General features: G+C 39.5%; 1 protein-coding gene across 6 annotated transcripts in view; it reads right to left on the reverse strand.

Moving 5' to 3' along the window:
• Morc4 (MORC family CW-type zinc finger 4) overlaps window positions 1-19,325 on the reverse strand; it is an 81,456-nt gene that overhangs the window by 38,065 nt on the left and 24,066 nt on the right. For all 6 annotated transcript variants that reach the window (XM_071606170.1, XM_071606172.1, XM_071606169.1 and 3 more), the window contains exons 10-11: window positions 4,373-4,462; window positions 1,088-1,216 (exon numbers count right to left, since the gene is read on the reverse strand). In XM_071606170.1, coding sequence (XP_071462271.1) covers window positions 1,088-1,216; window positions 4,373-4,462 — 219 coding nt within the window. The remainder of the gene's footprint in view (window positions 1-1,087; window positions 1,217-4,372; window positions 4,463-19,325) is intronic.

The following is a 19,325-nucleotide window of genomic DNA, read 5'->3' on the forward strand; positions in this document are numbered from 1 at the left end:
CACCATGAAAAGGTACTTAGGCACATCTGGAGACTATTAGATTTCATTTAATTAATTTTCTCCATTTTAGACATTTCCCCTAGAAAGCAGACTCTGTTGTAGAATATTTTTTTCTATTAGCATTTATCCTGCAAAAAAAGAATCTTAAGAAAGTCACAACTGGATTGAAGCAAACTGACTTATTACAGACATATGCGACTACTGAATCAAATAAAAAGTTGTTAAATTAAAGTTAACACAAATGGATATGCCAGGCAATATTTAGAGATTGAATGCTGAAAGGAACACATGGTATATTAGGAAGACAAACATTTAAACAAATAGCACTGAATGTACAATAGGTACTGTTTATATTGATTCTCGATAAGAAACATAAAAATCAATTTAACCTGGAATGTAAAGACTTTATTCTTTAAGAATTTAAAATTAAGGGAAGGGGCATAGGGTCAGAAATGATGGTGGAATGTGATGATCATTATTATCCAAAGTACATGTATGAAGACACAAATTGGTGTGAATGTACTTTGTATATAACCAGAGATATGAAAAACTGTGTTCTATATGTTTAATAAGAATTGTAATGCATTCTGCTGTCATATATAAATTAAAAACATAAAAGTCAATACATGTAAAGTGAACAAAAAAGAATTTAAAATCTCTTGAAGAGCAAAAGCATATACATATAAAAAACACCCCACAACACAAAACAGTATTTGAACAAATGTCATGAATCAAAACATGCAGGAAGTCACTGTAAACTACTGTCAATGGGAAAAGTGTCCCATGAGATATGGATAAGATTTGGATAGGCAGATGGAAGGCAGAAGATCACTGCAAGCAACGGAAAGATGATCATGGAGGAAAAAGTAAGCATGGCACATGTAGGGAATAGTGAAGTCACAAATCTGGCCAAAGTACAAGATTTGTGTTAAGATATAATGAAAAATAAGACTGGGTAAATAAGGTGGGGCAAGTCAGCATCGGGATTTGAATGTTAGCGAAGAGTGTATAACTGAGATGAAGTATTTAGAATATAAAGATACATCAAGAGTTGTCTCAGGTACAATACTGAGACCTGGAACCTTACCTGTATTTTGGATGGGAATTATAGTAACAAAACCATCTTGCAGGTAATGTAGATGGATCCACCTTGCCAGGAAGTTTCCTCCATTTAAGACATTCATCACATTGTACCCATGTCTGGTCAGGAATCTTCCTGAATGAGGGAAAATAGAAGTGTGACTGTGTATATCCTAGCTCTGTGCTCTGCCTTACATTATAAAGGCACAAAAAGTGAAAATAATTAATTTTATATATGAGTTATGTTGGAAATGTTATAGATGTATGAAATGTGTTTATTTTGAATTTCATACATAATACTAACATTATTTATGGAGGTCAATAATATTTATCTTGGCAAATTTTATTCTAAGCTAATAACAGGATAATTTTAACTCTAAAAGTTTATTAGGAAAAGGCATCATGTATGTATGTATGTATGTGTGTGTGTGTATCTGTGTTACATTATTACCAAGAAATAAAACCATTGAATCATTTTATTTACTTCTGTCCAACTACATAACAGATTTAAAATACACTTATGGGAATCACTGAAGCACAGTCATCAAACCATCTTGCTCATTTCCCTGCAGATATTCCCCATCCCTTTTCTGTTTTTTTTTTTCAAAAAACCCTTTGTTTATAATGCTTCAATCCAAATTTTTTAGGTTGATATTCCCAAAATTATTCTTTAAAAGTGCTATGAATTTTGCTTAAATATCCTGACCAGAAATGGTAGCTTTAGACCAACAACTGAATTAAATTAAGATAAAGTCTTCCACAGTTCAACTCTTGAAATACACACCCATTCCCATCCACTATTAGAAACAGAATCCAGTAACCAATGCCCCAAAGACAATTTGTTTCTCTGTGAAAAGAGACGGCCCATATATGATAGTACTCAGTACCTAGGGTGTGAAGAGTGGATGGAGCTAAAAGAGGGAAGACTAGAGAAAAGACAGAAAGAGGGGAGAGGGGCACCTTGGGCCAATTTAACCACTAGGGTGAGTTTTGTGTATGTTATATTTACACTGCTCTAATACTAAATATTTTATTAGAGTGGTGTGTTTCTTTTAAGCCTAGGTTTAGTATTTTTCTTTATTGCTTCAAACATGCTTTTTTTTAGTTATATAAGTAATATAATAAACTCCTTAGGAAGAACTAGAAGATACAGAAAGATATAAAGAAGAAAATAAAAAGCACTCATAATTCTACCATTCAAATACAATGTCTCTTCTTTTTTAAAACTCTGTTTTAACACAGTGTATACACATTTTTGGACCTAGAGCTTCCTATCTCTTAGCTGCAGGATGTTCCAGACTTGTAACCTTTAAGCTCTAAGCTCAGGCCTGACCTCTGGTGTCTATATATTTCTACACAGACACTGATTCATTTAAAGCCAGACCTTGCAAAAGGTTTCAGCAGTAGTGTTGAGATGAGGGAGGAAAGAAAAAGGTCATATTAGCCTATACACATATATACAGAATAGTCTGTTGTAGAAAGATGACAGTATAATTCTTTCAGGCACACTTAGAGGCAGTAACTCTGTTTTGGGTTATATGCAATCATGGTGGATCTTTCAATCCAGGCAGGTAGGAGAGGCTTTTAGCTCATGCTTGCATTAAACAGGAAGTTAAGGAAGCTGTAGTAGATTCCCTCGCTTTGCAGTGGCTAAAAACTTAGGTTGAGAGATATAGTTGCCTATATTTGAATCTTGGCTCTAACATTTTCTACTTGTCTTACCTTGGTCACTCTAACCTGGGTGTAGGGGGAGCTTCCACTGCACCCAGGATAGAGGGGGATTCTCCGCTCTAGGGGGGGAAGGTCCCTCTAACCTGGGTGTCGGGGGGAGCTCCCACCGCACCCAGGGTAGAGGGGGACTCCCCATTCTAGGAGGAGAAGGTCCCTCTAACCTGTAGGCTATCAGTCTATCAGTCTCTACATCTATAAATAATATCTATTTCAGTTACAGTGATTAAATTACTGCATGTAAAAACTTTGAAATGCTGGTAACAGTAGCACAACCTATAATTCCAGTGATTTGGGAGGCTGAGACAGGAGCAGGAGGATCATAAGTTTGAAGCCAGCCTTACAACTTAGAGAGACCCTGTCACAAAATAAAAAATAAAAATGGCTGGAGGTGTAGCTCAGTGGTAGATTGCCCCTGGGTTCAAAAGTCAGTTTAAAAAAACATTAGGATCTGAAGTTGTGGCTCAGTGGTAGAGCGCTTGCCTACCATGTATGAGGTATTAGGTTCGATTCTCAGCACCACATAAAAATAAATAAAATAAAAGTATTGTGACCATCTACAACTAAAAAAATATACAAAAAAAATAGAACTATGTGAGGCTTATATGTAATCAATAAACAATTAGCATTATTACAATTCTGCTTCTAGCACATACACTCTCTAGCAGTATATGAATATCTGTGTTTCACTGCATTAATCATTGCTAATTTGAAAGGTAAAAAGGCATCTCATCTTAACATGCATTTCTTCAAAAAAATATAGAAGATGGACATGAACTGATATCTTTAGAATAAGGTGGAAACATACATATAGCCATAGTTGCATATGAAACACATTTTTAAACATACATTTGTGTGGTAGCTTCCATTTAAAAAAAGGGAACATCCCCAAATGAACTTTTAACATGTTAATCTTTGTCTTAATGGTAGTATAACTGTGTTATTATACAGTCTATCCTCTATATTATGCTCCTTTCCTGACTTTCAGAAGCATTTCAACCTCTTCGTTGTGTGATTTCCTGACTTAGATCCAATAAACTCTTCCTTATTTCTATTCTACTTTTTCTCTAATGCTGGGTTTCCAGTATTTCAATACTAATTTAGTGTCAATAATATTGACTAGGAATAAAGAGAAAGCGAAATGTGCTAAAATGAATGAATACCTACTCTATGCCAGGTACTATGCTAAAAACGTTATGTCACTTAATTCAATACATTCAGAGAAATGAAATAACCATCCCAAGCCCACCCAAATATTAAGAAGCAAATCCAGACATTTAGCCCAAAAATGTCTAATTAAATGGCCATCATTTTCCACTATATTACACTGCCTCTATGAAACAAGAAATACTAAACTCCTGACATATTTATGACTGAAATCACCTAAGTGTTAAACCAGACTAAAGAAGTTTAAAAAATGATACAATTAGTAACTGTGCTTTCTCAATTTGTGAATTAAACTTCCTAATGTGAAAAACATTTTACCCTTGTTCCTTCAATTTGATCTATGAACATTACCCATAATCCTTCCCATATTCTTTATTTTATTACTCATGTTACTGGCCTGGCTGTAGTGGAGATCTCAAAATTCTCTTGAGATATCTTTTCCTTCCAATAAGCATTAAGCTTCTGGGCAAGGGCATTTATTGTCAACCTGAAAGAAAATGCAAAAAGTATGTAAAGGTTTAGCACTTGTTAAACAATCCATAATGACTAATCATGTTGAATAGTCACGTTGTGTAAAATAGTCACAAGACCTAAAAAGTAGAGATCTATAAAATTTTCAGGGTTTGTAGAATCATGGAGAAGGCAAGTTGACCCTGGAGACTATGACAGAGGACCAAACTGCAAAGCTAGGACAGAGCCAAATACTGGTAATTTGATAGGAAGTTATTTAATTGTCAGATAATGATAAGTAATTGAGAATTAAGTTGAAAGTCAGAGGATCAAACACTATACCCTATCTCTTATGAATTAATCAAATATTAACTTAAAAATGTCTATATAGTTCCTCTGCATCAAAATGCTGATCATATTAGTAAAGCCCTAACAGATAAAAACCCCTTTGATATTCTACTATATAGCTGTTATTGGAGGCTGTGTATGAGTTCTGGTTTGTCCTCTTTTTTCTTTTCTCTCTCTTCCCATGTAAACAGGGGTAGATTTAGGGTCATCAAAAATGTGATTTTTAGAAGTCAGAGACATGAAAATTTGCTCTATATGTGTACTATGAATTGAAATGCATTCTGCTGTCATATATAACAAATTAGAATAAATAAATACATTTAAAATAAAAAAGTCAGAGCATGCATTTTAATTGTAAAAACTTGTAACTTCCTGGGCTTGGGTTGTGGCTCAGTAGTAAAGTGCTTGTCTCACATGTGTAAGATACTGGGTTTGATCCTCTGCACCACATAAAAATAAATAAAATAAAGGTATTGTGTCCATCTACAACTAAAAATATATTTAAAAAACTTGTAACTTCCTAATTAATAACTCCTACTTAATTATACAGCCCAAGAATACAACTCAATGCAGACCTATACAGAACACTACAGTCCAAGAATACAACCCAATGCAGACCTATACACACCTAGAACACCCCAAATTTAGAATTTTTAAGAATGTCTGGGCCCTGGCTGGGGTTGTAGCTCAGTAGTAGAGCACTTGCCTAGCACATGTGAGGCACTGGGTTCCATCCTTAGCACCACATGAAAATAAATAAAATAAAATAAAATAAAGGTATTGTGTCCATATACAACAAAAAATATACTTTAAAAAAATGTCTGGGCCCTGTGGATCACTCCTCAAGGTTTCTGCAGACCTTTTCTCTTCTTAAGAAGAAATCAATCTTACGTCCAATTACTCATATTAAATTATATTCTCACTATGGAGAAGAATAAAATAATCATGAGACCCCCTACAACTCTTATTCCCCTCTAACCTACTAGTGTTCCTATCTCCATATTTCTATCTTTCCCTCAACACAGGACATAAAACTATACATTGTGTCCCCCTAAAAATCTACTAAAATCTGCTTTTAAAAGAAGTATAGCAGCATGTGATGGTGTGTGCATATAATTCCAATGACTTAGAAGGCTGAGGCAGGAGGATCACAAGTTTGAGGCTACCATGGGAAACTTACTGAGACCTGTCTTAATATCAGAAATAAAAAGGGCTGGGAATGAAGCTCAGTAGTAGTGTGCTTCTGAAAAGAAATATATCAGATGGGCTTCTGGGAAGATGGAAGAGTAGTATGCATGGAATCTATCTCATCTAGATAATAACTGCATTAGCTGAATTTGTCTGATGTAAGTATTTTTGAACTCAGGAATCTGTTGAAGGCTTGTAACTTCTAGAAGAGAGCTTGGATGGTAAATTGTAGTTAATTTTGGTTAATTTCATTTTTTAGGACAGTAGCAGCTACACATCCCCCACCTTCAACTCCATGGCTGACGATCCTGTATGTATTCTAAGAGCAATTTGTAGAACACAGCACAGGCAAAAAGGATGATTTCCTCCAAATACTGGGGATCTCTGCTTCCATCCCTGATAGCTCTTTCTGAACACAGAAGTACAGACAAAAAAGACAGGTAGCCATTTCTGTTGTACCTTTTATTGGTATGAGCCCTTTACCCTCTAGCTAAAGAGGGAACTCAAAAGTCTGGCACCTCTTTATTCCCTTCATTTTTCTCTTTTTCTGTTTTGGGAGCCAGACATTAAAAGGTAAGATATTCAAAAGCAAATACATATATGAGTAAAATAAGAAAGTCACTGTGAATTCCCAGAAAAAGACAGGATTAGAAAACAAGTAAGAAGACCTTAAGTTTATACTTCAGGCTGATCCTTAGAACAGAGACAACGGACTACAATAAAAACAAAAACTACAGCAAATCCTGGGAAAGGGGGAGAATGTGATTTCCAGAGTTACTAGGTAATTAGATTCAAATGTCCAGTTTTCAATAACAACAAAAATCACAAGGCATACAAAAAAAAAAAACAGGAAAACATGACCCATTCAAAGGAAAAATAAAACCAACAGAAACCATCCATGAAAAGATGTGATGATGAATCTACCAAAAGCTTTAAAACAACTCTCATAAAGACATAAAGATGTCCAAAGAACCAAAGGAAGATGAGGAGAAATTCATGAACAAAATGGAAATTGCAATAAAGAGACAGAAAACCTAAAAAGAATCCAAAAAGGAAAGCCTGGCATTGAAAAGTACAAAAATTGCAATCAATAATTCACTAGAGGGATTCAAAGGCAGATTTGAGCAGACAGAAGAAGAATCTGTAAACTCCAAGATAAGATATTACCCAAGCCCAAGGATCAGAAAGAATAAAAAATGAATAAAAGTGAGCGCAACCTAAGGCACCAGTGGAACACCATTAGTAATCTAACATACACATTGTGGAGTTCAAGAAAGAGAAGAGAGAAAGGGACAGAGAATATTTGAAGAAATAATGGCTGAAACTTCCCAAATTTGAAGAAAGACATGACTATATGCATCTAAGAAACTCAACAAATTCCAAATAGAATGAACTCAGAGTGGCTCACACTAAGGCACAACTATAATCAAGCCACTGAAAGACAAAAACAAAGAAAACCTTGAAAGTAGCAAGAGAGTAGTAACTTGTCATATTCAAGAGATACATGGAATATTTAACTCTACATTTTTTTTCTACAGGATTTAAGAGAATACATTTAAAAGAAAAAAATTTAAAAGATACATTTAGAAGATGGCGGCGAGCGGAGTGCATTGCCCCCATGTGCCGTGTCACTGTGTGGGAGAATAACGAGTCAGGACGGCTAAAGGCTATCTTGTTAGGAATTTCCAACAAAAGTGGGGTGCTCCGGAACCTGGAGGAAGGATTTCCATCGCATGATGATCGGCTACGGGGGCTCAAACGCGAGAGATTTGTCCGCACGGAGGGTCACGCTGCTTGTTCGGCAAATCGCCCCACGGCTAGAGTCTGTGGCGCGTGCTGGGAAACGAGGAGATAGCGACGCAGGGATACAGCGCTGCAGTTTCTGCGGGCTTCTGCCAGCTGTGCAAGCACCATACTCAGTGCTGAATTCTGGGTTTGAGACGGGGGAAGGAAGCGGTCCAATTCGGTTCTCCACACTGGTCAGACCACAGAGGAGGCCAGCGGCCACCATCTTGGAGAGCTGACGTCACCATCCCTGTTTTCGACTGATCACAGCTCATTCAGCCATAGAACAGGTAATTTCAGGCTGCCATTCGCCTGCAGGTTGCAGACAAATTACTCAGGCTCAGTGCTAAATAACCTGTGGAAACTGCTTCTTGGAGCCTGCTCTTAACAGAGCATGCACAGAGCACGGAGCGGCCGAGTTCCGGCTCCCGGAACTGCTCTGGCCCAGGGCTAAGGAGCCCGCGGAAACTGCTTCTTGGTCCGGGTCCTGCTGAATACTGTGGAGGTAAATACCAACCGAGCCTTCGTGGGCAGTGGCAACGGGACTGAGACGGGGCCTGTGAGGGCCGGTCAGGACTCACCCGTTGCTTTGGTCAGCCGGCAAAGGGAACGAAATGCTGCCATTCGCATGGGATACCAACATGGCAGAGATCTGATGTCATCAGAAAGCGGCGGAGGAGAGAACTTCATCAATACCAGCGGCGACAGAAACAGTTGGTCTCCTGGTAGGGAGGGTGAGTCACAGACACCCGAGTCTCTCTCGCTTTGTCGTCGAGCCAGAGGGGAGGAGCGGGGCCACCGCCCGCGCCCGGAGCAGGCCCAGCGGCTCGCCGGCGTGGTGGTCACGTGACCCCAATTGGAGTGGGGGCAGAGCGGAGCCGCCACCTGCGCCCACAAGGTGGGCAGACCTGCGACCGACCGGCAGAACAGGCCCAGTGGTCCGCGGGTGTGGTAGGAGGGGCAGGGCAGAGCCGCCGCCCGCGCCTGCAAGGTAGGCAGACCTGCGACAGACCGGCGGATCGGGCCCAACGGCCTGCCAGCGTGGTACACACGTCACCCCAACTGGAGTAGGGGCAGAGCAGAGCCTTCGCCTATGCCTGGATCAGGCACAGCGGCCCGCCGGTGTGGTGGTCACGTGACCCCAATTGGAGTGAGGGCGGAGCGGAGCCGCCACCCGTACCCGCAGGGTGGGCAGACCTGCGACCAACCTGCAGCTCAGGCCCAGCGGTCCGCGGGCGTGGTAGGAGGGGCAGGGCAGAGCCGCCGCCCGCGCCTGCAAGGTAGGCAGACCTGCGACAGACCGGTGGATCAGGCCCAGTGGCCTGCTGGCGTGGTACACACGTCAGCCCAATTGGAGTAGGGGCAGAGCAGATCCGCCGCCTGTGCCCGGAACAGGCCTAACGACCTGCCGGCGTGGTAGTCACGACACCCCAACTGGAGTAGGGGCAGAGCAGAGCCACCACCCGTGCCCGAAAGGTAGGCAGACCTGTGACCGACCAGCGGAACAGGCCCAGTGGCCTGCCAGCGCGACAGACACGTCACCCCATTTGGAGTAGGGGCAGAGCAGAGCTGCCGCCCGTGCCCGCAAGGTAGGCAGACCTGCGACCGACCGGTGGAACAGGCCCAGCGGCCGGCCGGGGTGGTAGGCACGTCACCCCAATTGGAGTAGGAGCAGAGCAGAGCCTTTGCCCGCGCCCGGAACAGGCCCAGTGGTCCGCGGGTGTGGTAGACAAGTCACACCAATTGGAGGGGGGGCAGAGCAGAGCCGCCGCCTGCGCCTGCAGGGTAGGCAGACCTGCAACCGACCGGTGGATCAGGCCCGGTGGCCTGCCGGCGTGGTAGTCACGACACCCCAATTGGAATAGGGGCAGAGCAGAGACGCCAACCGCGCCCGAAAGGTAGGCAGACCTGCGACCGACCAGCGGAACAGGCCCAGTGGCCTGCCGGCGCGACAGACACGTCACCCCATTTGGAGTAGGGGCAGAGCAGAGCCGCCACCTGTGCCCGCAAGGTAGGCAGACCTGCGACCGACCGGTGGAACAGGCCCAGTGGCCGGCCGGGGTGGTAGGCACGTCACCCCAGTTGGAGTAGGAGCAGAGCAGAGCCTTCGCCCGCGCCTGGGACAGGCCCAGCGGTCCGCGGGTGTGGTAGACAAGTCACACCAATTGGAGGAGGGGCAGAGCAGAGCCGCCGCCCGCGCGTGGAATAAGCCCAGCGACCCGCCGGCGTGGTAGACACGTCACCCCAATTGGAGTAAGGGCAGAGCAGAGCCGCCGCCCGCGCCTGCAAGGTAGGCAGACCTCCGACCGACCGGCAGAACAGGCCTAGGGGTCCGCGGGCGTGGTAGACACCTCACACCAATTGGAGGAGGGGCAGAGCAGAGCCGCCGCCTGCGCCTGCAAGGCAGGCAGACCACCGTCCGACCCTGCAAGGGAGACTTTTCAACTATACAAGAGCAATATAAATATATAGGGGGGAAAATTTTCAAAAACACAACAGTTTCACCAAGCAGAAAGAAACGCAAGCAGTATGAAACGACAAAGAAAGAAAGGACCACAAGCAATGCAGGTCAACTCAACTTTAGAAGAGGTAACAGCTGCAGCAGATGGAATGTCAGATAAAGAATTCAGGATATACATGCTTCAGATGATCTGGAGTATCAAGGAAGACATTAGACAGCAAAATCAGACAATGAAAGATCTCTTCGACAATGAATTACACAAACAAATCCAGGAAGCAAAGGATCAACTATACAGGGAGATAGAGGTTATAAAAAACAAACAAACAGAAATCCTAGAAATGCAGGAAGCAATAAACCAACTTAAAAACTCAATGGAGAATACTACCAGCAGAGTAGAACACTTAGAAGATAGAACATCAGACAATGAAGACAAAGTATTTCAACTTGAAAAGAACATAGACAGCTCAGCAAGACTGTTAAGAAACCATGAGCAGAACATCCAAGAAATATGGGATAACATTAAGAGACCAAACTTAAGAGTCATTGGGATACAGGAAGGTATAGAGGTCCAAACCAAAGGAATGAGCAGTCTATTCAATGAAATAATACGAGAAAAATTCCCAGACTTGAAGAATGAGACAGAATCCCAAATCCTAGAAGCCTACAGGACGCCGAATGTGCAAAATCATAAGAGATCCACACCTAGACACATTATAATGAAGATGCCCAACATACAGAATAAGGAGAGAATTTTAAAAGCTACAAGAGAAAGGAAGCAGATTACATTTAGGGGTAAGCCAATCAGGATAACAGCTGATCTTTCAACACAGACTCTGAACGCTAGAAGATCCTGGAATAACATATTTCAAACACTGAAAGAAAATGGGTTCCAACCAAGAATTGTGTATCCAGCGAAATTAAGCTTCAGGATGGAAGATGAAATTAAAACCTTCCACGATAAACAAAAGTTAAAAGAATTTGCAGCTAGAAAACCATCTCTTCAAAACATCCTTGGCAAAATATTACAGGAAGAGGAAATGGAAAATAACAATGAAAACCAACAGTGGGAGGTAGGACAGTAAAGGGGGGGAAATAATCAAAGAGGAAAACAAACCATGTTTAGTAACAGAAATAAACAAATATGGCTGGAAGAACAACCCATATCTCAATAATAACCCTAAATGTTAATGGCTTAAACTCACCAAGTAAGAGACACAGGCTAGTAGAATGGATCACAAAACAAGACCCAACAATATGCTGCCTACAGGAGACACATTTGATAGGAAAAGACATACATAGGCTGAAGGTGAAAGGTTGGGAAAAATCATATCACTCATATGGACTTCGGAAACAAGCAGGAGTGTCCATACTCATATCAAATAAAATAGATTTCAAGCCAAAGTTAATCAAAAGGGATAAAGAGGGACACTACATACTGCTCAAGGGAACCATACACCAACAAGACATAACAATCATAAATATATATGCCCCAAACAATGGTGCAGCTATGTTCATCAAACAAACTCTTCTCAAGTTCAAGAGTCTAATAGACCACCATACAATAATCATGGGAGACTTCAACACACCTCTCTTGCCACTGGACAGATCTTCCAAACAAAAGTTGAATAAGGAAACTATAGAACTCAATAACACAATTAATAACCTAGACTTAATTGACATATATAGAATATACCACCCAACATCAAGCAGTTACACTTTTTTCTCAGCAGCACATGGATCCTTCTCAAAAATAGATCATATATTATGTCACAGGGCATCTCTTAGACAATATAAAGGAGTAGAGATAATACCATGCATCTTATCTGATCATAATGGAATGAAAGTGAAAATCAACAATAAAAGAAGAAAGGAAAAAGCATACATCACTTGGAGAATGAACAATAGGTTACTGAATGATCAATGTGTTATAGAAGACATCAAGGAGGAAATTAAAAAATTCTTAGAGATAAATGAAAACACAGACACAACATTTCGGAATCTATGGGACACACTGAAAGCAGTTCTAAGAGGAAAATTCATTGCTTGGAGTTCATTCCTTAAAAAAAGAAAAAACCAACAAATAAATGATCTCATACTTCATCTCAAAATCTTAGAAAAAGAAGAGCAAAACAACAGCAAAAGAAGTAGAAGGCAAGAAATAATTAAAAATAGAGCTGAAATTAATGAAATCGAAACAAAAGAAACAATTGAAAAAATTGACAAAACTAAAAGTTGGTTCTTTGAAAAAATAAATAAAATCGACAGACCCTTAGCCATGCTAGCGAAGAGAAGAAGAGAGAGAACTCAAATTACTAGCATACGGGATGAAAAAGGCAATATCACAACAGACACTTCAGAAATACAGAAGATAATCAAAAATTATTTTGAATCCTTATACTCCAATAAATTAGAAGATAGTGAAGGCATCGATCAATTTCTTAAGTCATATGATCTGCCCAGATTGAGTCAGGAAGATATAGACAACCTAAACAGACCAAATTCAATTGAGGAAATAGAAGAAAGCATCAAAAGACTACCAAATAAGAAAAGCCCAGGACCGGATGGGTATACAGCAGAGTTTTACAAAACCTTTAAAGAGGAACTAATACCAATACTTTTCAAGCTACTTCAGGAAATAGAAAAAGAGGGAGAACTTCCAAATTCATTCTACGAGGCCAACATCACCCTGATACCTAAACCAGACAAAGACACTTCAAAGAAAGAAAACTACAGACCAATATCTCTAATGAACCTAGATGCAAAAATCCTCAATAAAATTCTGCTGAATCGAATACAAAAACATATCAAAAAAATTGTGCACCATGATCAAGTAGGATTCATCCCTGGGATGCAAAGGCTGGTTCAATTTACGGAAATCAATAAATGTTATTCACCACATCAATAGACTTAAAAATAAGAACCATATGATCATCTTGATAGATGAGGAAAAAGCATTCGACAAAGTACAGCATCCCTTTATGTTCAAAACTCTAGTAAAACTAGGGATAACAGGAACATACCTCAATATTGTAAAAGCAATATTGTAAAAGCAAAATTTTCTCTGAATGGAGAAAAATTGAAGGAATTCCCTCTAAAATCTGGAACAAGACAGGAATGCCCTCTCTCACCACTTCTGTTCAACATAGTTCTCGAAACACTGGCCAGAGCAATTAGACAGACAAAAGAAATTAAAGGCATAAAAATAGGAAAAGAAGAACTTAAATTATCACTATTTGCAGGTGACATGATTCTATACCTAGCAGACCCAAAAGGGTCTACAAAGAAACTATTAGAGCTAATAAATGAATTCAGCAAAGTGGCAGGATATAAAATCAACACGCATAAATCAAAGGCATTCCTGTATATCAGCGACAAATCCTCTGAAATGGAAATGAGGACAACCACTCCATTCACAATATCTTAAAAAAAAATAAAATACTTGGGAATCAACCTAACAAAAGAGGTGAAAGACTTATACAATGAAAACTACAGAACCCTAAAGAGAGAAATAGAAGAAGATCTTAGAAGATGGAAAAATATACCCTGTTCATGGATAGGCAGAACTAACATCATCAAAATGGCGATATTACCAAAAGTTCTCTATAGGTTTAATGCAATGCCAATCAAAATCCCAACGGCATTTCTTGTAGAAATACAGAAAGCAATCATGAAATTCATATGGAAAAATAAAAGACCCAGAATAGCAAAAACAATGCTAAGCAGGAAGTGTGAATCAGGCGGTATAGCGATACCAGACTTCAAACTATACTACAGAGCAATAGTAACAAAAACAGCATGGTACTGGTACCAAAACAGGCGGGTGGACCAATGGTACAGAATAGAGGACACAGAAACTAATCCACAAAACTACAACTATCTTATATTTGATAAAGGGGATAAAAGCATGCAATGGAGGAAGGATAGCATCTTCAACAAATGGTGCTGGGAAAACTGGAAGTCCATATGCAACAAAATGAAACTGAATCCCTTTCTCTCGCCATGCACAAAAGTTAATTCAAAATGGATCAAGGAGCTTGATATCAAATCAGAGACACGCCGTCTGATAGAAGAAAAAGTTGGCTACGATCTACATACGGTGGGGTTGGGCTCCAAATTCCTCAATAGGACACCCATAGCACAAAAGTTAATAACTAGAATCAACAAATGGGACTTACTCAAACTAAAAAGTTTTTTCTCAGCAAAAGAAACAATAAGAGAGGTAAATAGGGAGCCTACATCCTGGGAACAAATCTTTACTCCTCACACTTCAGATAGAGCCCTAATATCCAGAGTATACAAAGAACTCAAAAAATTAGACAATAAGATAACAAACAACCCAATCAACAAACGGGCCAAGGACCTGAACAGACACTTCTCAGAGGAGGACATACAATCAATCAACAAGTACATGAAAAAATGCTCACCATCTCTAGCACTCAGAGAAATGCAAATCAAAACCACCCTAAGATACCATCTCACTCCAGTAAGATTGGCAGCCATTAGGAAGTCAAACAACAACAAGTGCTGGCGAGGATGTGGGGAAAAGGGTACACTTGTACATTGCTGGTGGGACTGCAAATTGGTGCAGCCAATTTGGAAAGCAGTATGGAGATTTCTTGGAAAGCTGGGAATGGAACCACCATTCGACCCAGCTATTCCCCTTCTCGGTCTATTCCCTAAAGACCTAAAAAGAGCATGCTACAGGGACACTGCTACATCAATGTTCATAGCAGCACAATTCACAATAGCAAGACTGTGGAACCAACCTAGATGCCCTTCAATAGACGAATGCATAAAAAAAAAATGTGGCATTTATACACAATGGAGTATTACTCTGCATTAAAAAAATGACAAAATCATAGAATTTGCAGAGAAATGGATGGCATTAGAGCAGATTATGCTAAGTGAAGCTAGCCAATCCCTAAAAAACAAATGCCAAATGTCTTCTTTGATATAAGGAGAGTAACTAAGAACAGAGTAGGGACGAAGAGCAGGAGAAGAAGATTAACATTAAACAGGGATGAGAGGTGGGAAGGAAAGGGAGAGAGAAGGGAAACTGCATGGAAATGGAAGGAGACCCTCAGGGTTATACAAAAGTACATACAAGAGGAAGTGAGGGGAAAGGGAAAAATAATACAAGGGGGAGAAATGAATGACAGTAGAGGGGGTAGAGAGAGAAGAGGGGAGGGGAGGGGAGGGGGGATAGTAGAGGATAGGAAAGGCAGCAGAATACAACAGACACTAGTATGGCAATATGTAAATCAATGGATGTGTAACTGATGTGATTCTGCAATCTGTATATGGGGTAAAAATGGGAGTTCATAACCCACTTGAATCAAAGTGTGAAATATGATATATTAAGAACTATGTAATGTTTTGAACAACCAACAATAAAAAATTAAAAAAAATAAAAGATACATTTAAAGAAAAGAGTCTAAAAGATAGTACTATCATGACTTTGGTTTGTAAGTCCAAATTTTGTAATTAAATTGCATTATGTAATATAAGAAACTAACACATTAAATCTATTTGCTTATGGTTTTGGACACATGATGAACAAAGATGTAATTTAGTGAGATCAATAACTGAAAGTGGTAGTAGCAGAGTTAAAGGAGAACTTTTATACATAATTGAAGTTAAATTGGCATAAATTCAAATTAGTGTCATAACTTAAGGATGTTAAATGTAATCCCCATGATAACCACAAGGTAAACAGCTATGGAGCATACAGAAAAAGTATCAGCTAAACAAAAAAGAAGACAGTAGACTGGGGTTGTGGCTCAGTGGTAGAGCACTTGTCTCGCATGTGTAAGGCAGTGGGTTCAATCCTCAGCACCACATAAAGATAAATAAATAAAATAAAGATAATGTGTCCATCTACAACTTAAAAATTTTTAATAAGACAGTAATAGAGAAAATGAGGGACAAAAGCATATAAGGTATATTAAAATAAATAGCAAAATGATAGAATTAACTCTCTTCTTACCAGTGATTATTTTGAAAGTAAGTAGATTAAATTCAGATTCATAAAGATATGATAGATCAAAAAGAATACAACAGATTTGGGTACCTAGAAATGGGGCAATACTGTTGACAAATACCTAAAAATGTAGGACTAAGTTTCAGAATTGAGAATTGGCAGAGGTTAGAAGAATTTTAAGGAGCATGACAGAAAAAATTAAATTTCCTTGAACAGATTATTAATAGAAATATGGATTTTAAACAGTTCACTGGTGAGGGCTCAGAGGAAGTGGAGAAACATGGTAGAGAAAATATAAAGTGCCTTAGAGAATACTTTAAATCATTTTAAACAGACTGTTAAAAGACATGTGGATGTTAAAGGCATTACTAAAGAACACTCAGAAGGAAATGAGGAGCACCTTACTGGAAAACTTGAGGGTGGTGCTTGTTAAATAGTGGTAGAAAACTTAGCAGAACAGTGTCCCCAGTTATGTGGAAAGCACAACTTGTAAATGATGGAGCTGGACATTTAGTTGAGGAGATCTCCATGAAAAGTTCTGAAAGTATAGCTTGTGGCCTTTGGTTGCTCATGTAAAATGCAAGGCAAAGAGAAAAACTGAGGGAAGAACTGTTAAGTTAAAAGGAGCCATAATTTGATGATTTGGAAAACTCTCAGTCTATCCAAATTGCAGAAGACATTGAAATTTAGAGATTCCCCATCAGGAAAGTGTTCTTTAGAGAAAAAAGAAAGAAAAAAAAAACTAAAGGTAGGGCTGGATAACTTTTTGGTAATATTGCAATAAGATCAAAAAGTCACAGTCTTCAGTCACTCACACAAAAGGCTCTTTAAAATGATTGGGCACATGACTCAGTTCTCTCCAGCAATCTCAGCTGAAGACATAAAAGAAATAGGATTATCTAGGAAAGACCTGTCAAGGGTCTCTTGTTGAATAGAGTGAATATCCATGATATTCATGGGAGATTCACAAGGTTTTTTTTTTTTTTTTTTTTTTTTTCCACAAGTTTCTTGAGAATGCCACAAGCACAAAAATTTTTAGCTTGGACTGAAAGGGATAGAGAGAGTGTAAAATGAATGTAGTCTGTTGTACCTTAAAACTTCAAATTTCTACCACCAGGAAACTAGCTGATGAAACTACTTCAGCTGCAAACACATGCTACCCTTCATCAACAAGGAAAGATGATTTCAAGGGTGGAACCATAAAACCAGAGGCCCTAAACTCAAAGACTAGAAGGTAGAGATGCAAGCCCTAGAAAACTATTCCCAGTCTTTTAAATTTAATAAAATTTGTTTAGCTGAATTTCAGATATTACCTGGTATTGTGACTCCTTTTTTTTTTCCTTCCATTTTCTCTCCCACATGGCCCAGATTATTTAAAACTAATGTCCTGTGACTGCCCTACTATGGTATTTTAGGTGTAAAATGCAAGGTGAGGAGAGGGAGAGGGAGAGGAAAAAGGAGAGGGAGAGGAGAAAGGAAGAAGGGAAGAAGAGAGGAAGAGACAAAGACATGCAATGATGGAGAGGAATTTTGTCCCAAGACACATCATATTCAGAGTTATCATCCATATGTGATTTAAACCATGAGATTTGAGCCTCTTGAGCTGATTTTTTTGTGGGGGGTACTAGGACTTGAACCCAGGGGTGCTTAACCACTGATCCATATCCCAGCCCTTTCTATTTTTTATTTTGGGACAGGGTCTCACTAAGTTGCTTGGGCCTTGCCAAGTTGCTGAGGCTGGCTTTGAACATGTGTTCTTCCTGCCTCATCCTTCCAAGCCTCTGGGATAACAGACATGTACCATGTGCCTGGCTGAACTGATGATATTTAACTGAGATTCTTCTTTTGGGAATTCCAGGATGCAGTTGTAGCATGAGTGAAATGTGTTGGGATGAACTCATTGTTTTGCATGTGAGAAATAAGTGAATTTCAGAAGATCAAGGGACAGACTCCTGTAAATGAAATAATGGTTCTCCAAAGATGCCTATGTCCTAATTCCCACAACCTATGAACACACTAGATTACATAGCAAGAGGGAATTAAAATTGCAGATGAAATTAAGGTCATTCATCAACTGACCTCAAGACAGGATTATTAGTCTTTAAAAACAGAAGAATGAGGGAGATGAGTCAGAATCAGAGAAGTAGATGTGATGACAGAAACAAGGCCACTGGAATGATGCAACGTGAGGAGGACTCAACCCATCATTACTGACTCTGAAGTTGGAGGAAGACGGCCTTGGGCCAAGGAATGCTGGCAGCCTCTAGAAGTTGGAAAAGGCAAGGAAATGGATTTTCCCCTAGAGCCTCAAGAAAAGAATGCAGCCTGATTTTAAATCCTTGATTTTAATCTAACAAGATCTTGGTCAGATTTTCAACTTATAGAATTCTAAGATAGTTAAATTAGTATTGTTTTAAGCCACCAAGTTTCTGGTAGCTTCTTACAACAATTAAAGACACTTTCTATTGTTTATAGACAGACATCAAGTACTGCTATTTCCCTTAAAATTTAAAATATTTCATGGCTCTCCTATGAGTTCATTATGTATAATTTGGTACACATAGTTCAGGAATGGTGGTTCTAGTACAGGGGTCAGCAAACTGTAGCCCAGAAGGCAAACCCCACCCACTGCCTATTTTTGTGAACAAACTTGTACTGAACACAGACATGCTTGTTTCTTTGCTTAATGTCTATATATGCTTTTATACTATGGTAGAATTAAGTAGTTGTAAAAGAAGACAATATGGCCATCAAAGCCCCAAATAATTACTTTCTGGACCTTCTCAGAATATGTTTGCCAATCCCTGCCTAGGACCTGACCCTACTCTATCCATCTAACTTGATTTCCCTTCACACCACTTACAATCTTATATCCCCACTCTCTACACTTACCATTCTGAATTCCTGTCACTACATTAGTTCATAATACAACTTCCTCTTGGAATTCTATCCTTTTTCCCCCTAAATCTTGTATCCTTTAAGGCACACCTCAAGTCATATTCTCTACCTAGAACTTTCCCTATTTACTTTATCAGGCATTTTTCCTATACCGTACTAATTAGATTTTGATTAATCAATTAGCCATGTTACTGCTGTCCAATTTATTTCATACATGTGACAATCTATTATTACAAATAG

Source organism: Marmota flaviventris, chromosome X (assembly GCF_047511675.1).
Source record: "Marmota flaviventris isolate mMarFla1 chromosome X, mMarFla1.hap1, whole genome shotgun sequence".
In the NCBI taxonomy this organism is placed as follows: Eukaryota; Metazoa; Chordata; class Mammalia; order Rodentia; family Sciuridae; genus Marmota; species Marmota flaviventris.